This window comes from Bacillus rossius, chromosome 8 (genome assembly GCF_032445375.1).
Source record: "Bacillus rossius redtenbacheri isolate Brsri chromosome 8, Brsri_v3, whole genome shotgun sequence".
NCBI classification, from domain to species: domain Eukaryota; kingdom Metazoa; phylum Arthropoda; class Insecta; order Phasmatodea; family Bacillidae; genus Bacillus; species Bacillus rossius.
The window spans coordinates 9,082,788-9,104,519 of NC_086336.1; the positions used below are offsets into that span (position 1 = coordinate 9,082,788).

At 35.2% G+C, this 21,732-nt stretch overlaps 1 protein-coding gene across 2 annotated transcripts in view; it reads right to left on the reverse strand.

The window, feature by feature from the left end:
- Positions 1 to 7,595: 7,595 nt before the first annotated feature.
- The window catches only part of LOC134535515 (homeobox protein abdominal-A homolog), a 242,394-nt gene continuing 228,257 nt past the window's right edge, over positions 7,596 to 21,732 (reverse strand). Inside the window, exon 3 of one of the 2 annotated variants that reach the window (XM_063374654.1) lies at positions 7,596 to 18,057. In XM_063374654.1, the coding sequence (XP_063230724.1) occupies positions 17,636 to 18,057 (422 nt within the window). In that variant the 3' untranslated portion in view covers positions 7,596 to 17,635. Of the gene's footprint in view, positions 18,076 to 21,732 lie in introns of both variants that reach the window. The other variant, XM_063374653.1, reaches the window with a different exon arrangement.

Sequence of the window (21,732 nt, forward strand, 5' to 3'; positions counted from 1 at the left end):
TGTTTTCCAATCGTGTCGAGTTACAGATATGTGCTCATAACACTATCAGTATATCAATTATCAATCGAACCAACTATACACACGGAAACAAGCCAGTTGCAATTACTTGTGTTGTGCATGCGGGCCGCGGCTACGAAACTTCTGAAATGAAATATGTACTTCTCTTAGTTCTCCTCGAATTACATAGAATGCGCGCTCGGTGTCCACTGTTCACTCCACTCGGCAGGCGCACGGAATAATAGCAGCCGTCCACCAGGGTTTAAAAAGAGAGAGAGTTTAGTTAGTTAAAAAGATAGGCTTACTCGATGACTTATATGCAGTCGCCGACAAAACATTTTTGTTGTATTCCAAAAATTAAAACTTTTGCCCACTCTTATTTGTGTATTTTTATTATTTTAATATTTTACATATTTAAGGTATGTTACAAAAACTCCCTTGATTTGTTGATTTTAAAACTTAACATTTGAGAATGTTTTTTTCTAGCATTTATTTGTCATCTTCAGAAAACATGTAAGTACGGGTTTTCAAAGCCACCAGCATGAATTCCGTGCAAACAATTTGTGCAATTTACTTTATGGCTCAACAAAGCTTAAAACTGTAAATAGTTTAGTAGTTTTTCTGGTGATTATAATGTTCAAAGCCATAATTTGTCATAAAAAAAATTTAAATTTTTACATCTGTGTATTTAATGTTTTTGTACGAAACACCTTAAATAGCACCATTTTGCGCTTTCAAATCCAAATTTTTCCGGGGGAGAACCCCCCCCCCCCCCCCCCCCCGCTTTAGGCTCCGGGTCCGTGAATGACAGGGCTGTTGTGTAATCTGGCACCACCAATACTGAAGTCCTGCGCACGCCTATGACCAAATGCCCAATATCTTAAAAGTAGGTATACATAAGTATTTTTCCTGTTCTCTTCGAAAACGTTTCCTCAAAAATTTTGTCAATTTATTCGCAATAAAGCACAAATTCGTGCCAGGTTTCCTTTTAAATTAGTTTTTTTACAACTTTAAAAACTTATTTAAAATATGGAACTGAAGTAAATACAGCGTCATTATATTTCTACAGTCTCTCACCCTTGGCTATCTAAAGGTTTCTGGCTGACCCTAGCCCGGAAAATTTGACCTCGGACGCCTACTCTGGCATCAAATTTTGCAAGGGAGAGTGAAAAACTTGAAAGTCTGTCCTTTCTACTAGTTTTAATAAATATCTACCTATAAACGTTTTAGTTCTTCATTTTACTGGGATTTATAATACCTAGGTGAAATAAATCCACACTTAATGAGTTATTTGTGATGTAACACACGAATCTTTTACATTTGTTAAGAATTTTGATGAAATATGTAGTGTTTTACAGAAAACTTTTCTCGGGATAAAACTCTGAGAGGAAATGCAAAATATAATTGAGAGGAACTTATTGCAAAAAAAAGTAAAAAAAAGGACCATACTGGAGTTACGAGGTTTGTTGATTGGGTCGACGATAAACTGATCAGGCGACCAAGTGCGGATGACGTCTGTGATGTCGGGGTGACGAGCCACTGTCCTGGGAGTCAGTCCCCGAGCAGGATTTCGAGACGCGGCGTGCCATTGGGTGTCGACTAGTGAGCGATGATTGTTCGGGAGCAAGAGAGTGTCCAGTCAAGACTCCAGTGACAAGTGCGAACGGCGAGAACTTTGGATTTTGACTTTTACCTCTCTAGTTTTAAGTTCTGACTGGCAGCGGAGTGAGTGGTCAGTGTAGCCACTAACCGCCAGGGGCGCTTGTGTCCCTGGTCACTAAATATAGTCCTGGATACACGAGTCCAAGTGCCCAACGCCCCCACAAGGTAGACTCTCTTCTACTCTGTCCAACTCTTCATCCAGACCATCCTCTATCTCCTGTATTCTCCAACACTTAATGCATGCAAATTGGCACCCCGCATGACAGTGCCCAGGGTTTTCCCTGTTTCTATGCAGGTTTTTACCAGGGCCCAACCTATCTATAGTTATGGTCTAGATCAGGGGTCGGCAACCTGCGGCTCGCGAGCCACATGCGGCTCTTTGGATGTGAGGCTGCGGCTCTTTAGTTCCGTACCAGAAATACTGCATCACCAGGTCATTTATACAGAAAATACTTTTTTTTATTAAAAACCAGTAGTAAGCCTGGTTTTTTTTCACGCTTGTTATATTTTACTAAACAATATGTCATCAAGCAGTTGAATTATCAATTTAGAAAAGCTATCCATCCGCCCGAGGTTTTCGTTTTACTAGTACTTACGGGCCCACCCAACAGATAGCGCCACTTGACGCGCAAACATGTTTTCAGTTTCCAACATATCAGTCGCACTTCTATATCTCCCTCCTTATTCTGTGGTCCGTCGGAAGCTCTCGAATGACGCCGTCGTCGGATGTTTCTATGTAGGATTTAATTCGTTTAGACGCAAGACAGTTTGGCGTCTTCACCAGTGCTTTGGCTGTGACGTATAGTTTGTTGCTTCAAGTAGAAGAGTTAGAAGCGAATTATCTTCTCAGACGTATGTATGTACATATATAATAATAATAAAACCGAAGTAAAGCTAGGTAACATAATAAGTATTATATTTTAATATACATATTATACATTTTTTTTTAAATAAGATACCTAACTCCTTTTTTAAAGTCAATAAGAAGTGTCAAAAAAGAAACAAAGTACACTTTTTGATATTACCGCGAAAGTGTTTTTATTAAAATAGTAAATAATTGCAAAACTTGTGATCTGCTGTTTTGGATACCTAAATAATAATTTTAAAAATTCTTTATTACAGCCTCACCGGAAGCATGGCATCTACAAAAAAAAAGAGAGAAGAACTGAAGAAGAGCATCGAGAATTCAATCGGGATTGGACGGAGTCGTTCGCTTTCATATGCAACTCAGATGGCCTTCCGACCTGTCTCATTTGCCACGAAAAACTCGCACACAATAAGAAATCAAATTTATAGAGACACTTCACTACAAAACATACTCAGTTTGCTAGTAAATATCCAGCTGGTGAATAACGAAAAAAAGCTGTCGACGAGCTCCAAAAACAAAAACAGCAATCAAGTTCCATGTTAAGTAACTGGACGCAATCTACAAGTAATGTTAATCTGGCAAGCTTCGCGGTATCACTAGAAATCGCAAAAAAAGGCAAACCATTCACAGATGGTGAGTATATCAAAGATTGCTTCATACGTGCATCTGAAGAACTGTTTCGTGATTTCAAAAACAAACCATAAATCTTGAAAAAAAATCAAAGATTTGCCACTATCCGCTAAAACAATACAAGACAGGATAACAAAAATGTCTTCAAACAGTGGCGGATCCAGGATTTTGGTTTGGGAGGGGCTTGACCCAGCTGAGGCTAGGCTTCATCAAGGCAAACACTCAACCAATAGTGGACCCAGATGCTTTTTAAGGGGGCTTGAGCTCCTTAGCCCCCCCTCTGGATCCGCTACTGTCTTCAAATGTAACATATTTGCAGGTGGAAGACATTCAACTTGCTTCTGCCTTATCACTTGCTATAGATGAGTCTTGCGACATAAAAGACACGGCATAAATTGCTCTTTTTGTTAGGTATATGTCTTCCCAAGGTCCAAAAGAAGAACTTCTAGGACTGCTACCACTCTCGGGACAAACTAGAGGGGAAGATATAGCGAATGCCGAGCAAAAATGCCTCGAAAATAATAAGATCGATTTAAATAAAATCGTTTCAATAGCAACTGATGGAGCCAGAAGTATGACAGGAAAAAATAAAGGGAGAACAACGATTCTTCAGAGCAAAATAAACCACGAAATTCTTACGTTTCACTGCATAATACACCAAGATGCACTTTGTGCCCAAACATTTCCGGCCGAAATATTTGAGGTCATGAATTTGGTAATCAAGATTGTTAACAGCGTCTTGTCAAAAGCACTCTACCATCGTCAGTTTAAAGAATTCTTAAACGAAATGGAGACTCAGTATTCCGACCTCCTTCTTCACAATAAAGTGCGATGGCTTTCCAAAGGTAAGGTGTTGAAACGTTTTGCTTTGTGCTTGAATGAAATAAATACATTCCTCAATGAAAAAGGCATTAAACACCCTGAATTAGAGGACGGCATTTGGTTGCAAAAATTTTACTTTATGGTGGATATCACAGCGAAATTAAATGAGCTGAATCTAAAACTGCAAGGAAAGGGAAACCCAGCCTATGTTTTGGTAGAAGAATTGGTTAGTTTCGAAGAAATATTAATAATTTTTGCAGAAGATATTCAGAGCGGCAAATTACTTCATTTTCAATTTATAAAGCAATATCGCGATAAAACCAGTGCAACTGTTGACACGAAATACTTCAGCACAGTTATAAAAAAAATTAAAGATGAATTTGCTGACAGATTTCAACAATTCAAAACCAACAAAACCACTCTAGCATTCATAGTAAATACTCTCAACACAAATGGTAACGAAATCCACATTGAGCCATTTGGAGTTGATACTAGATCTCTAGAAATGCAATTGATCGATTTAAAAGGAAAGCTTTGTGGAGTGGAAAATTTACAGAGTTGAAAAGCAAGTTGGAAGAGTTGGAGGTCCATAAATGTATGTACGTAACGCAACAAAAGTGGACAGCTTTAAAAGAAATGCCGCGAGTTTAGGCACTTATATTCGACGCATGGAATAGTCTTTCTGATTGCTACAGTGAGGTGAAGAAGTTGGCATTTGGAGTGCTGACTATCTTCGGATCGACATATGCGTGCGAGCAAGCGTTCTCTTGCATGAATATAATTAAAAGTAAAGTAAGAAGCCAACTAACAAATGAAAGTTTAGAGTCGTGTTTGAAACTTAAAACAACAAGTTATGAGCCAAATTCATCCAAACTTTCTAAAACCACGCAAAGCCAACGCTCCCATTGAATGTGTTTGCGCAATTAATTGTTATTGAAGTACAAGTTAGTGCTGTAAGTAAGTGTTTAATTGTTTTAATTTTTTACTAATATAATAAGTGATCATCTAATAAGACCATATATATTATCTATTTTGTTGTGAAAAAACACTACTTATATATGAATAAATTTTTCTTATGAATAAATAGATTAGTTTGTTTTTAAATCAAAAAACTTTATTTCTGCAAGTAATATTTATTGTTGGCAAGAAAAATTTTTGTGGCTCTTTAAAAACTTTGAAATTTTGTAAATTTTAATTTTTGGCTCTTCCGACTCAAAAGGTTGCCGACCCCTGGTCTAGATTTATGAGTGAGGGGAGTTAGTCATGGCATCAATTGCTGCCACGGCTGGCCAATCCCCTCCTAGCACACGATGCATGCAAACCCTCTCCCTGCATGGTTAATCCCAGCATGACTAGGCGTAAAGGCTTCGGTCTGAGACGCACTTAGGACCCTCCGCTTACTCGGACCCCTCTGAAATACACTTAGTTTTTAGTTAGGTTAGGAAAAAAAATTGACTTTGGATTAAGTTAGTGTGTTTCAAGATTCAGAGTGAAGTGTGGCGAGGTAGCGAAAAGGGCTTTCCTTCGAGGAGAGGAGCTCTACCATATATAAACCCACGGTTTTCCAGTGTCCAATATCAGTCTGCTCATGCCTGATGATGGGAACAGATGTCAGTTCCCGAAACGTCGCAACTGTTGTCACTTGATACATTCTGTGTTCGTCAGTGCTATCGTCGTTGTGTTTTAAACAGTAATTTGTTTATCTTCGTCGCTGTGTTTATATAATTGCTGCGTTGTCCAGGTTTGTTGTCTTCTTGCATTTAATTTGTCTAGTTGTTGCTAGCCCACTGTATTCGTCTGTGTTTTTTTTTGCATGATTAAGTTCCTTCAACGTAATTCTCGTGCTGTCTGATATTTAAAGGTCGACCATTTTTTGACCGTACTGTTGTTGTGTTGTCCATAATTCTTGTGTAATTTCATCGTTGGTTCCGTTTGTCCATCATCATCTGATTCAGTCTTGTTTTATGTAAAATTTTTCTTTATTATTTTTTTCTGAATTTTTCCATGACAAACAGTAAAAAACTGCAATGGCGTATATCCAAAAACTGCATTAAATAAAAATTACCCATTGCACGAATCATTTAAAGAACGCTTTCCTTCGAATCCGGTATTAACGACTCATAACAGTGGATTTTACAATCGGTTAGCTGATGCTTTCTACTGAATAAGAATTTTTATCTAAAGTTATTGTTTTGAATTATGATTGCACAATGTGACTTGTTTTTTTTAAATAAAAATTATAAAGTTGCGAACATTTTAACGATAAACAAAGTATTATTTAAGTATGTAAAATGTTTCACTTTAACTTCTCTAAATCCTGTTCGTCACGATATTAATATCCGTATATAAAAAGTGATAGTCCTAACAGTATATATAAACAGCATTCAAAATGCCAATATTCATTGAAAATATTTTTTTTCTTATAATTACTAAGGGTAGCTTTACATACGTTACCCTCATTATTATTTTCATCTGAAAAAAGTGTGATAGTGCTTATAAAGATGTACTGGGTTATAAGAATAAAAACGTTAAATTCATCAACATCAATAACTTTCATACATACTTAATGTTTATTTACATAAGTTGGGACTGGCTACATTCAGCTTAGCCAATGAACTGGAAAAAAATTTGATATAATGAGTTCTCTTAAAAATTACAGTGCTTTTTAATATCAATTGTCAGTTATTAATAGTTTTATATTTTATACTGTATATATAAGTTTAAGAACATTTACATGGATGTCTTCAAACATTATTCTTATTTTCTCATAAATATCCCATGCATTAGCATAAATGAAAACATTGAACATGATAATGTAACAAATACTAATTATATCAGCAAAGGATAGGTTAAAAAATACGTTTCACTATATGACACATTCTTTCGCACGTATATTATGCAATATGCTTATTTTTTACACAATAATAAAAAACTGAAATACGAAAAAAATATATGGCAGAAAAAGCTTCATTCACTCGAAAAACATACAACATTCTTATATACACAGTTTGGCCTTTAAATATAGGCCTCTTCTGGTACATCAATTTTTAAAGGTACGTCATATGTAAAATATTCCATACAGTAACTCAACCTCAAAACTCCAACACACCTACTGTTTCCATATGGGACTACGTAACACAAAATGTGTACATGGGCTTACATTTTTCAAAACCATGAAATTCTAAAAAGATACACAACTATTTCATACCGTACTTCAATTATTTGCAGTAATTATGGACGAGATCTGACTTATATTGTTAATTACAAATACATTTTACTAACATTAGAATTCATACAAGTAATGTTTACACTAGAAAGTTGTTTTCCTCAGAATTTGCAATCACTTTTGGAAAAAAAATTGTATTCATTATAAATATTAAAAATATATATATAATGTTTTCAAAATGAATGATGAGCATTTTTAAATACCTAAAATTTACCGATTTTAAGCTTTATGTACTACGAAATGTCATTTCAACAAAATGTTTACTTCCCAGAGCTATAAATTCCAATTATTTACTTTAAATCTATTGTTTATTAAAAAAATATAACTCAATACCGTTAATAAAACAACAGAAATAAACAAATAACTTCACGAAAGAAAAATCATCCACTATTAAAAAACGTCTTTAAATTAAAAAGTATGCTTGAAACACACTACTGTTCGAGAGAAAAAAAAACTGTTAAGTCAAATAATACTATCAAAAACACTAGTTTTTACAACTTAAAAATGACATGAAATTAATCCAGCTATTTGGACAAGATAACGGAAAGCATTGAATTACTTCTTAGAACCCGAAGCTCGTAACATTTTTAACGTAATTGTTCCCTTTTTATTAAAGAAAATAGTTGTGAAAACAATAAGGGAAAAATTATACGCATGTGAATAAACGATAACGAAAACAGTAAAACAAAGAAGAAGTTATAGTCTGTAGATACAACTGTTAATCAATATTTTCCTTCATTTGCTGCTTCAAAATCAGTTACTTACCACGTGGATGTTTTGTTTAGTATTTGTTCGTGAGCTCTGATTGAACTGTTTGTAAGCACATAATTGAGGTGAACAATTATTCCGCTTGAGCATTGCGGTTTAAAAATATTCGTCAATCTCACAGAGAGAAAATTTTACGACCGACTGCTGAAAGCAAATTCAATACATCCAAGAATGAATTCGTAATGTAATAAAATAGGTTATTGATATAAATATTTTGTCAAGTGAAATTACTTAAATTATCATGGTATGCAGCAAGTTGGCACAGTGGTAGATACTGGACTCGCATTCCAAAGGCCCGGGCTTGAAGCCGGCTGGGATATTCTTTCGTTTTCCATTATTTTACAAAAAAACTGCAGGAAATTTCTGGGATTGTTACTTACAACAGGTCGTGGGAGATACATTTCCCAGTATCTCTATTCTGTGTAATTTTGTGCTATCGCCTGTAATGACCTTGCTGGAGACCAGATATTATATTATAACAAAAATCCTTGGCTGATAATTTTAATGAATTAAAAGCTAATTTTCCATGGTATGGAAATGGGTTTGGATTTTATCTTTGTCTTAAGAAAGTAACATTTTCAAGTCTAACACTTACGATACATGCAACGTTTTTGATCCGTTTACACATCCATGTCTAGAGAGACCCAGAATGGATGTGAATTTTGCAGTGCAGAGTAAAACCAACCACATTCAGCAACTGAAGCCATTTCTGAACTGTATTTAGAATACAAACAGCGGAAAAGAGAGAATACTTAATCAGAACCTTGCAGACTGGTAATTATGGCTATTGAAGATTGTATTTTGGCACCCGCAACACTTTAAGCGCTAAACGTTATACTTATTGTTAACAAGTATTGTAAATTGACAAATGGTAAAATTCGTAAACAAGGCTATACAATGTAATAAAACCACTTAGTTATTCACTTTCACATTTAAACTACTTAAAACAGTATCTACACCTCTTTCGGACTACAAACTTCACACACCCGCCTATCATACATAAACACACACGTCTATAAATTATACAACATTATTGCACAAAATGTTTTTTACAATAAAAGCAGTTATGTTGCCTTTAAAGAATTTATGTTTAAATTAGCTTGTACATCAGAATTAAATTTATTTGTGTACAAAACAAACTCTTGGCAAATAAAATACTAAGAGAAATATAAAGATATTTAAATGGATTACAATTCATGGCACACTGGATTTAAATTTGTAGTACTTAAACGCACTTAAGAACATTGAAGGAAAAATTTGTGAAACAATTAAAATACGTTTGGATTATTCAGGGCAACTCACTCGAAACACCTGCATATCATGGAGACCAAATTTTTTTTTGGGTGGAAATCACATGTTTGTGAGCTCCACTTCAAGGTTAGAATAAAAATGGTTTTTTGCTTCAGCAATTAATTTTTACTATGCTTGTAATAAATAATGTCATTGTAAGGTGGAATAAAATTATTATTTTTATTTATTTTAAACTTATAAAGTACAAAAACAATCATTTAACAATAAATTCGTTGTGATAGGTCAAGAATTCTACTTCTTTAAGCAAGTAGAAACCTATTATTCAAGGGGACTAAAATCTTACAGACATCATAACTAAATAAATTTAGGAAGTTGTCATCCTAGTCTAGAGCTTAAACAGAAATTTGTAAACAGGTAGAAGTAAAGCATAATATATATTAATTTATAAGGTTTAACTACGAAAGCAAGTTACATTACGCCCACACAAACAGCCACACATAAAAAACTACTTAGAACTAGCCTATATCTAATATAACTAATGTTCTTCGTCGTTAATTCGGATTTGAGAAGTTTGGGTCTAAATATAGTCCCTTCCAACAGTAAAATGTCTATTTTATAATAAAAGACAAACATGTTACATTTAAATATATAAATATTGAATTAACAAATTCATATATAAATTCCGCCAGACATAGGTAAATAAATTTCCAACTATCAAGTACACAGAATAACCCGTAACAAAAATCAACCTAAAAATCACTCAAAGTCGTATAGAAAACTTTTATAAATCTTTTTAAGGTGTATATAATACTTTTGTACGTATAAAATGCTACGACATGCAACAGGTAAAACAATAGTAAACAACACAAGAGCATTGTTTCAGCCGGATAATAAATTTTGCCTTTATCTAAAAAAAACTGAAGCACACTTACTAACAAACAACTAATGTTATCACCATTCAAATCTATCAAACTTAACTCAAAAAGGAGAATCGAATCACAAAAACGAATAACATAATAAAAGTTAAAAATGTCTGGCAGTTGACACGTTCATAGAGGTGCTTGCAAATCGTATTTAATCTGACACACACAAAAATTAAGATTTGGTACGATAATAAGTGGTGTTTTATGATACATTTGACCAATTCTTAAAAAATTCTCATAAATTATTATATTATTTAATTTTTTTCAAACCGAAAGTTAAGAAAAATTATTTTTAAAGTATTACTGCATAGAAGACAGAAATCGATTAAAGAATCGCTGCTGAACATAGTTCATCATATGGGGAATTTAGGTTAACATGCATTACAGTAGCTATATGTGCTCAGATGCATAATCCTACGATCAGTAGTATATTATAAAGCTTCCGGCTTTCTCAAGTACGTGATGAAAAAACCTGATATAGGTATATGGTATTCGTTATAGCGAGTGTTTTAACGTGTTTTCGTTTCCTATCGACTATAAAATACTTCAAATATATTTTGTTTACTCAAAGGCTCGCAAAAATATCACACTAAGTTCAGAACAAAATTAACTAAACTAATAAACTAAACCACACGCGACTGAAACGAAGCTAGAAGACAGGTGCGGTCACGGTTTCTAACCCAACTTTGGAATGGCTCATAATTTATGAGCACTGAGTGGGTGATCAAATTAATTCAGTTCCCTGTTTTGATTTTTAATGTATCTTTTTTTTACAGCCGTCTAAGCGTAATCGTGTGGCCAAAACTGCTGTGTTCTTTGAATAGTACTGGGAATGTTGTAGGTTGATTTAAAACTTTTGCATGGCGTACGTCCATCATATTGCCTTGAATCTAAAACGCTGTGGTAATTTTTTGAAGGACTTACGACTTGTAAGCATCAGGAGAAAGAAAGAACTGGGTGGTTTAGCCAATATTTGTTTAAATATTGCCAAAGAAATCGCAAATATTTGATGGGTATAAAATAATATAATTTTTTTATTGTGGGTTTTGTCTTTGCCAAGACAATTTGTCGGCTTAGGTTTAAACATTGTTAAATATTTTCACGTTAAATTTGAAGAATATCGGTAACTTACAGTTCAGGATACTTCATAATTGTACGGGTACTGAGTTCAATGCTTCGGACATGAAATCACAAGATGTATATTCGAACAGTGGCTGACACTGGGTGATTGGCGGGGAAAGGGGGGTTAGGAATGATTTATTCCTCTCCCCTCAAGTTATGTTAAAATGCGGTATCTCGATGAAGACATTGTGTTATTTGGGTGATACAAGGTGGGTGTTCAACGAATTGAACTTGAAACCATACAGGGAGTGATGCATATAGAGAACGATAATGTTACTGTCCAAACTGATTTTTGACGTTTTTTCAATAAACATATAATTGTTTTTTGAAACCTCGAACCTGAAAAAAAATAATTTTGCATTCGCCACTGTTTTCGATTATCAACGTAATCATCGAAACCTTATAAGTTCTAAAAAAAAAAAAAAAAAAAAAAAAAAAAAACTATCCTTTCTCCCAAGTGCTGTTTACCCTGTTTACAATGGAAGCAGATAAATCTGAAAAAGAATCCGAAGAAGTTACTGCGAAGTTACATTTATCTATAACTGCGGAGAATCCTTGTCTGTTTTATTTAGGTGAATTCTTAGTTGGATAATGTCCGTAAATTTAGTGCAACTTGTTACAGTGTAGACTTGTTTGTCAGGTGAAAATAATTTTTGCCATTCAATTTGCAATATTTATATGGAATATACACACGAGCACTTAGTTGATTCAAAAAATTATGTCTGTAAACACAGGGTTTGAGTGATCCTTCTAGGATCCTCTTCCTCATGCGACTGCCAATGCTCCTAGATAAATCTTTTTGATTTCATGTCCGTTGTGCAAAGCATGTAAACACTCACTACCCGTACGTTTATGAAGCTATGAAGATAATTTAAAAGGAAAAATTTAACAGTGTTTAACGTAAGCCGATTAAATTGTTTTGACAAAGACTAAATCTACAATGATGCAAATATATAATTTTATAACTATCAACAATTTGGGATTGCTTCGGCAACATTCAAACAAATATTTGTTACGCCACTGAGATGTTTCTTTCTCTGACTGCGAACACGCAGGATCCTAGCAGCGAAATGCAAGCACCTCTCGCCTCTTCATACACACGCAAAGCTCTTCAAAAAAAGCGAAGGTCTCCTTGCGCTGAGCTACAAGCCTAGTGCAAGCTACGAAAGCACGAGAGGGTCAGAGACACGTTCGCACAGGCAGAACATGGCGTATACGTGGCCGCGCGCTTCAACATGAGCGGACCTGTTATCACAGACAAGAGGAGCGTCTAGAACACGAGTGTCCCTTGGGTGCCATGCGCGCCTGAGAACGCTGTACTCAGGGATAGACAAGGTGGTGGGGTGAGGAGATGGAAGGGGAAACACACACACACACAACGTTCAAAAGTTGCACTATGAATACGCATAAGGCAGGCGGAATAAACGTTCAGTCACCTTCCTAGGGTAATTAAACCTGGGAATAAAGACAAAAATGGAATAAATAAAGACATAACTAAAATAATCATTTGGAATTTTCAGAATGGTAATTTTATAAAAAAATTATAATTTAAATTATTTCTTTTTGAGTAAATATCGAGAAAGTTTGGCACACTGAATGGAAAGAAAAAAAAATATTGTCTACCATTTTCGTTTGAACCCAGACATTCAGAAAAACCAGGGTCGTGTTTTCTTCGTGTAACATTTTGGTAACGATAGAATAATAAATTCTCGATAACCTCATTTATTATAGGCCTAAACTTAATTTTAAAAAGTATAAAAACTTGCAAACAAAGACAAATGAAAATATGTTTTTTAAGATTATTATCATAGGATGGATTCGAACGTTTAATATTAGGACGACATGCAAAATTCTCTTTAGCTTACAAATAACTTGACACAATTTCCGAAAAAAAAAAAGATACTTAAGGCAGTAAACCAAAATGAGCTGAAGAGCGAAGAACAGCGAATTTTGGCCATAACATCTGCGAAATTTATCTTCATTTTACGTTAATTCAGAAGGAATGTAGTTTCATGTCTTTTAAAATATTAACGACCATTAGATCCTACATGGATTTTGTTTGGAACAATCAGTGATGATCAGAAGTAAAAATCATAAAATTTTACCAACTGAAACAAACAAATCATAACTGTATCTGTGTCGACAAGCAGTTACGTGATGTAATTGTCAAACCCTATTTTCTGGGCACAAAATAACATGGCGTCAATGTATTGACCAGCATCTGTATGAAAATCGCAGCAGAGAAGTATATTCCCCAATAAGACATCTGCATGAAGCAAGATGCTTCAAAGAAAGAAGTTCAGGTGAGAACCAAATTGGCATACAGCAGCGGAAATGATACCGCTGTCCAAAATATGGTTCCGAACGCGAGAGACCAGACCACGTGCGAGGTTCGGAGCTGGCTGGCGGCCCTACACGGCCACTGACGTCACGCGCCGTCCACTGACGTAAGGCATGCCACGCGCGCCTGGCCGGATTACAACGGCCGTCACTAAACCCCACCCCCTCCGAAAACGCGCATCGTCCTTCCTCGGTGCCGCTATCTATCGCTGGGCGGCCTTGGTAATTCCGCGGGTCGCCACGCGGAGTGACGTAAACGAGTGCCGCCTTTCTTGACATTTCGGGCGTCGGGTCGGCCCGGGATGACGCTACTCGTCACAGCTGCTCTCGTCGGTTCGAGAAGGGCACCCAAGGTACTTAAGCAGCGGAGGAGACACGTGAGTGCCGAGTGAGTCCCGCGACATTTCCGGAGTTCCGAGAGTTCCGCGAGTTCCGAGAGTTCCGCAAGTGAAGGGAAATGCGACACCGACGAAGAGGGTTAGAGACAACCTCCCCCCCCTCCGCCACCCCTAGAGTGGCGCAACACGGAGTTCAACTGGATCGTGAGAGTGCGGCGACTGAGTGGCGCGAGACTGCGTGTATAGACAGGCGCAAGGTAAGGGGCGAACCACTGTAGAGCCCAGCTCTAGTGAGGAGTGCGAACTGCGGAACTTGACAGACATTGATTGACTTGGAGAATAAACATTTTTAAGTGCCAGCGACTTGTGATCGGACATTTTAAAGTACAATTATTTATTATAAATGTAAATATTAGTAATTAATAAAACTGAAATAAAACTTAATTGGGCTATCCCTTACGAGCCCAATTCTCCCTACATACAACGTAACAATATGAAGACATTTTTGTCATTCAATCTGCTGAAGTGTGACAGGTGACGTCATCTCGTATGTTCACAATTCAGCCCAATAATGGCGCAGTTTCGGAAAATAAGTATGAGCATGCCCGTGCTTACTGCTGTGGTGACAAATATAAGACAATTATTATGACAGAGATATAGCAAACCAGAAGTCAATATTTGGGCCATGAATTATTTTATGACGGATTGCACCTGGGTTTTCGGACTCTTATATGTATATTGAAACATGTAGTTTTACAAATGCAACCACTCTCAGTGACAAATTATGTTGTTCCATAAACAATCCCCCCATGCAGTTCATAAACGGAAATAAATAATTTGTGTTGGCGTAAATTTGTATATCATCAAAAAACAGAACTATTATAAACTATTTCATTTATTCTGCACGCGTAATGATACACTCACGGTCATAATATTTTTTCTACACGAATGGACCACAATAAGTTATTTATATTTACGTTTTGCACAAATATCTGGCCCAAAATTATTTTCTGTCATTTGTCTTGACAAGTTAATCTATGCAGGTGATTAAGTTCATGTATGATACAAATAATATAAATTTATTCATAAAAATAATTGGTTAGTAAAAAATTTTGATAAACGCAAAATGAATTCTATGTGCTTTATTCAGTCAACTCAAGTGTTCATTATTAATTCTGAACTAAACAACATAGGTACCAATACAAGTAATAAAATGAAAATAAACTTCGCAGCCGTACAAGCTAGTAGTGATCGCTGTTCTTAAAAACTAACAGCACACGAATTACAACAGCGATGTACAAAATGCTGCTCAGAATGTGCCAGAAATTTATTTAACGCATAAACAAGGGTCACGAGAAAATTATATATCAGTTCATGGCTAATAGTGGTGAAATATGTGGTTCACTCTCGATCTCTTAAACAACTTATCTTATTTTCAAACTTATTGACACTGCTTATCAAATAAATTGTAATTTGATTTGGTATACATTGCACACTCACTCCTGACTCGAACACAGCTCTAGTAACACATTTTTTTTTTTCACAACAGTCAAGGTTATATATCTAAAACATACATCCTGTGATGTTTTTTCCGCAACATTTTTTCTATGAAGAAAACCTAAATGACAAAAAAAAATTAACACTTATTTAGTACATGTCACTAAGAAAAAATACTTTCGTTTATGCAGAATGTTTCAAGCCTTAAATTGTTTATCAACTTGCAGATTTCTATAATGATTTTAATATTGCCTACCCTGACACCAAATTACGTATGTATGTACTATAATTAATTTATAGTTGATTACAGTCATATTCCTGTGTATACTGACGGTAAAACGCCTTCCTGGACTCGGAAATTGTAATATAAGTCTACTGCCATGCTTGATGACATAAGTAATGCTCTCAGTTGCTTGTTGTCTAGCTTTATCTCCTCATTTCATCTTCCGTTTAGAAGAAACATATTTTAATAATGAGCATTAATATTCATAAATAGTACTATAAATTTACATATTTAAAAAATTATTAACTGTGATAAATAAAAGAATATTTTCTTTCCACAAAATAACCAATATGGGCTTAACCTAAACATATTTAAATAAGGAATTACTGTAATTTTAAAAATATTTAAAAATTAACAAAAACATTAAAAAGAGTTAAATTTTAAAAAAATTCTTGACTTATTTATTTGTAATTTTATCAAGAAATATGAGTGAAAGTAAAATAAAGTAAGTTTATAAATTGAATTTTAAATTTATACAAAACAAAAAAAGTTTTAAAAAATGCGTGTGATTTATATTAATGATGTTACAGCCATTGGGTGATATAAAAAATATACGAAACCATTTTAACTATATATAAAACTATAACCATTTAAACATTTCACTATCAAATACATAAAATAAAATTTCCAAATGAAAATTTACATTGCAAATATAATGCACAATAATCAGAACGATTAAAATTTAAAAATTAAATAGAAATATTTTAACAACCAAATAGCAACTTTAACTCCAACGTGGAAATAATTGAAAACGATGGCATATAGACTGTATTGTTAAACAAACAACAAATTTAAAATTATAGTCCTCATGACATTTTAAACGGCTTCAGAACAACAGTGAACACTTGCATACAGTTAAAGAAAATTTAAGTTCACAGCTTAGCCACAGCACAATAATAACTATTAAAAATTAATTAAATTGACCCCAGGCAAGACACGTTCATATTTGGCATATTCATAAACGTGCCACTTATCAAATAAACATTAAAACAAACCACGAATTGCTTTTAAGACAAAAACGGTTTGTTCTGTTTCTTTAAAACACTCCTTGTGCCTTACTGTTATTGGCATAACCACACTTTGTGCACAAACGTAACTCACTATTATACAAAACAGTAAACATATAAATAAAATAATTCATTTATGAAATGAATGAAAACCCTTCTATGTATAGCCTATTTTCATTTTTGCATCTACGTCCCGTGCCTGCTAAACCTTGTACTGAAGGAATAATTTTGATGCCATAAGCAAATAACAAATAATAAGTAAAAAACTTTTTTTTTGAATTCCAAACAATAACAACAGTGCAATGTTAAATGTTATCAAGCACTCCCAACAGATAGATGCATATGATACGAGAATTGTAAACGCAAACTTAAGACGCACTCTTCTTTTGGTGGAATAAAATAACTGTTTATGCTGAAGCGACGCATTTTTCTTTTAATTTCAAACTCGCAAACAAGTAGCGTCTCTCGCGTTAAGTTGCAGCGACGTCACTCCGTCATCGAGCGAACAACTGAACATTCCAGGATTATCCTCTTGCCGCGTCAGCAGTATAATGCCGGTCTGTTCTCTTCACTTACCCGCGCGCAACGAGGCATCTCTGGAGAGACAAGAGCATGGACTGTGGAGGGGGAAAGGGGTTTGGCACGCAAACTAAAGCTTCCGCGTGAATGAAACGACTTGGGTTTCGAAGATCCCTCGGCGAAATTACCGTATATCCTGTCCTCTTCGGAGGGAGTTGTTCACGTTCGTTCGTCGATGGGCAGAGGAGAGAGATGTCTCCGGCGTACAGTTTCTTCACGTCCAGTTTCGGGGAAGGTGGTTTGAGATGAGGGCTCAGGGAGATGGAAGGTTACCTCCAAAGGTACGGTGTTTGTGAAGGGTTTAGGGAAGGGGGGTCGGATCTTACGAGGGGACCTTGCTGACGGCCTTGAGCAGGTCCGCCCCGGGTGTCTTGTCCAGACCCAGCTTGTGCGGCTCGTGGTGGTGGTGCGTGATGCTGTGGTGCTGCTGCTGCTGCTGCTGCTGCTGCTGCTCGTGCTTCGCCTGCTTCTCCTGCTGCTGCTGCTTCAGCCGGTCCTGCTCCTCCCGCTCGCGGCGCGCCTGCTCGTTGATCTCCTTCACGGCGCGCAGCTCCTTCTTCAGCTTCATGCGGCGGTTCTGGAACCAGATCTTGATCTGGCGCTCCGTGAGGCAGAGCGCGTGCGCGATCTCGATGCGCCGCCGCCTCGTCAGGTAGTGGTTGAAGTGGAACTCCTTCTCCAGCTCCAGCGTCTGGAAGCGCGTGTAGGTCTGGCGGCCGCGGCGGCGCGGGCAGCCGTTCGGCCCTGCAACAGACGGGCAAACTTGGGGTTAAGATGGTTTTGGTATGTCCTTGGCAAACCGCATTCGGGGCACCACCGGAACCTCCCGCCGGCAGAGACCGGCGGGGCTCTGGCTCGGGGAGAAGCGGGTCGGTGCAAGCTGGCATACTTGGGACAGCTGCCACAAGTCCACCTACACCACCATCACATCCACCACCGTGACGACCTTATTTACGATTCCACCACGATTAGTAGAGACCGGAAAAATTCGCGAATTCATTTCGCGATAGGCTAAAATACAAATAGTTATACCTCAGTGCTGCCTCTGTTATTGGCTCAAAACTCACTTGGATGACTCTGGGCCAATGAGAAACACCCGACCAAAGCTTTATCGAATCACAGGCTGCTACGCTGGGTCGTCTCACAAGACAGCAGCCAATGAGTTGGTGGCATTTGACCGAGTGTACGTAGAACTATTGAGTTTATCCTGGAGGTCATTGAACCCGCGAATTTTTCCGGTCCCTAACGATTAGTAAACCCAAATTTGGTCTATATAAGTCATTGACCACCATCATTAGAATTAAACCTCCATTACTAGTTATACTGAACCACACCACCATCGTGGTGGGGGGAAATAAGTCAGCGAAAACTGCTTACGTAATTAGCAATTCCAAAAGGACAACTGAATTCAAAATTGAACTCTTAGTTAATGATCACCATCGTCAGAAGAAAACTCTTCAACTAGCTTACTGCCACAAATAACACCACAATGTAAGTATAGTTTCAGTAACCAAATTTTGATTCCAAGAACTACAGAACCGCTAAAATAATATATCTACTATTTTGACCTGACAGCAGACATCTGTTCCAATATATTTGACATAAAAAAAAAAAAACATTTTTATGAGACTATTAGAAATTTTACCACAAAATATTTGCAATTAAGGTTTTTAGTTCTATTCAGACAGCAAAAAAAAAAAAATATATTATTTCCATAAATTTCAAGAAAATAACTACACTGGCAGATTTTTTAGATTTTAAAAGATGACATATCCGTCTAAAAAAAGTCGTGTATTGTCAATGGGACATTCGAACGTGGATATTTCAGTTGTTATTTACCGTTGTCAGCATCTCGTATACAATTTATTTGTGTGATATTATAATAAATCAGTACCTTTCATTGTCAAGCACCAGATTATGTTTTAAATCCAATACATGTAAACTGTTAGGTGGTCTGCATGCCTACCAGCAGATAAAATTATGTTATTATTTATCATAATGACTTGCCATTAAAAAAGTTCTAGCATAGCTCAGAATTCAAGTAGGTATGTGATGGCCTTTGATTCTGAAAGAATATCGCACAGTTTAATGACTTGATGTAAGCTTTTGGACATACGCCATTGCTAAGCTATGCCATTGCTACAGTATATAGATTATTCTCGCGATTTAAGAGAAATGAAGTATATTAATGTTATATGTTTATTGAAAAGAAAAAACAAATATCTACATAGTTGGTTCCGAGTTGGTTTTTTATTTCCGTTTAACTACTCTGTCAGATCGCTGGTAATTAACTACATAATACGTTTTTTCTTTTCAATAAACATATATCATTAATATACTTCATTTATATCTTGTTAAATGAAAACACAACCATAAAAATGCAGACGTTATATTTGGTATATTAATAATAAAATTTAGAACTTTTTAATGGCAAGTCATTATGATAAATAATAACATATATCTGTTGGTAGGCATGCAGACCACCTAACAGTTTACGTGTATTGGATTTAAAACATAATCTGGTGCTTGACAATGAAAGGTACTGATTTATTATATCACACAAATAAATTGTATACGAGATGCTGACAACGATAAATAAAAACTGAAATATCCACGTTCGAATGTCCCATTGACAATACACGACTTTTTTTTAGACGGATATGTCATCTTTTAAAATCTAAAAAATCTGCCAGTGTAGTTATTTTCTTGAAATTTATGTATTTATTTTTTTGCTATCTGAATAGAACTAAAAACCTTAATTGCAAATATTTTGTGGTAAAATTTCTAATAGTCTCATAAAAATTTTTTTTTTTTAATGTTAAATATATTGGAACAGATGTCTGCTGTCAGATCAAAATAGTAGATATATTATTTTAGCGGTTCTGTAGTTCTTGGAATCAAAATTTGGTTACTGAAACTATACTTACATTGTGGTGTTAGTTGTGGCAGTAGGCTAGATGAAGAGTTTTCTTCTGATGATGGTGATCATTAATTAACGTTTCACAATAGTTTTTGTTCTTCTTCTGATATTTAAAATTTTGTTAGTTTTGAAAAAAAACTGCATCTGCACTTATGCATAAACACATTATCATTATTGTTCTTGGGCGATACTATATTATTTCAGCTGAAAGAAAGTTAAATTTTACATGTGACAAACACTAAATTAGAAAAATATGACTTTATAACTTAAACAACTTTCGAAGCTGTATTTTTAAAAATTTTGGTGTTCCGAGAGTTCTATCGTGCAGGTTATATTAAACTGCATAAACAAAAATCCTGATATGTATTTATAGGAGCTACGTGCTCTCCTTTTTTTTCATCGGATAAATTAACAACAGCTTTTGCCTCTAAAGTGTTCATGTAAGCCTATTTCAAGGCTTACACCATAATAAAAAACAAAGGAAATACAAATAAACCAAAATATCAGACAGACTTAGTTATTATATGATACCCACAAGAATTTTGAAAAACATACATAGGCTACCTAAAAAAATATTGTGGTCAAACTGACACAAAAAATACCGGATATAATTTATACGTGCATCATAAATAAAAATATATGAACCACATTTGTTTGACCACACTGATTGTTACAAACATTAATGCTACAATAAGCCTAGTTAGTTAGCAGCTTCATGCACACTACAAATAAAATAATTGTTATAGTTTCGTGCAGATGAAGTTAACCGAAACTATTTAGGAAATAAAATAAAAGTATTAACTACCACTATTTATTCAGGCAATGAATGCTCTTTTTCTATACAAGTTGAACAAATTCAGATAGTATAAGAAAATTTATGTTTGTCCCAGAGTGGGATGATAAATATTTGAGAAATATATTTATTTAATATTTACATAGAAATACTAATGTTACGTACAAATCAGTTCTAAGATGGGCAAATTCCATACATCTAAAAAAAATTTGCCAATAGTGTAGTATTAAAGAAAAACATTGTTTGTTAAATAGGTATGAGAACTACTAATATACAAAAATTGTTTGAATTTAAAATTTACCAAATGTGTAGTGATAAGCAAAATCTTTGGTGTTATATATTATCAAATTTAAGGCAACTGGTTCTGCTTAACAATTTGTTTACAAGCTTAAACTGCTGCACAAAAAGTTTTATATTTATATTTCTTTGCAAAATCAAAACGTAATTATTCCTATGAGTGCTTTATAACATTTGATAAATACAATTAAAAAAATTTAAACGAAGTATTTGATACACTTCATTTTATATTAAATGAAAACTTTTTTTAATCAATTGTATTTTAGTAAAAATTTATTTTTCTGTAACATCGAAATTTGTATAATTTTTTTCAGTAAACTTAACATACTGTGGTTAACCACAGCCATCAGAAGCAGATGGTTTGCCTCCAGTTAGTACAATTATTCTCTAAATTTTCAGATTACTTTAA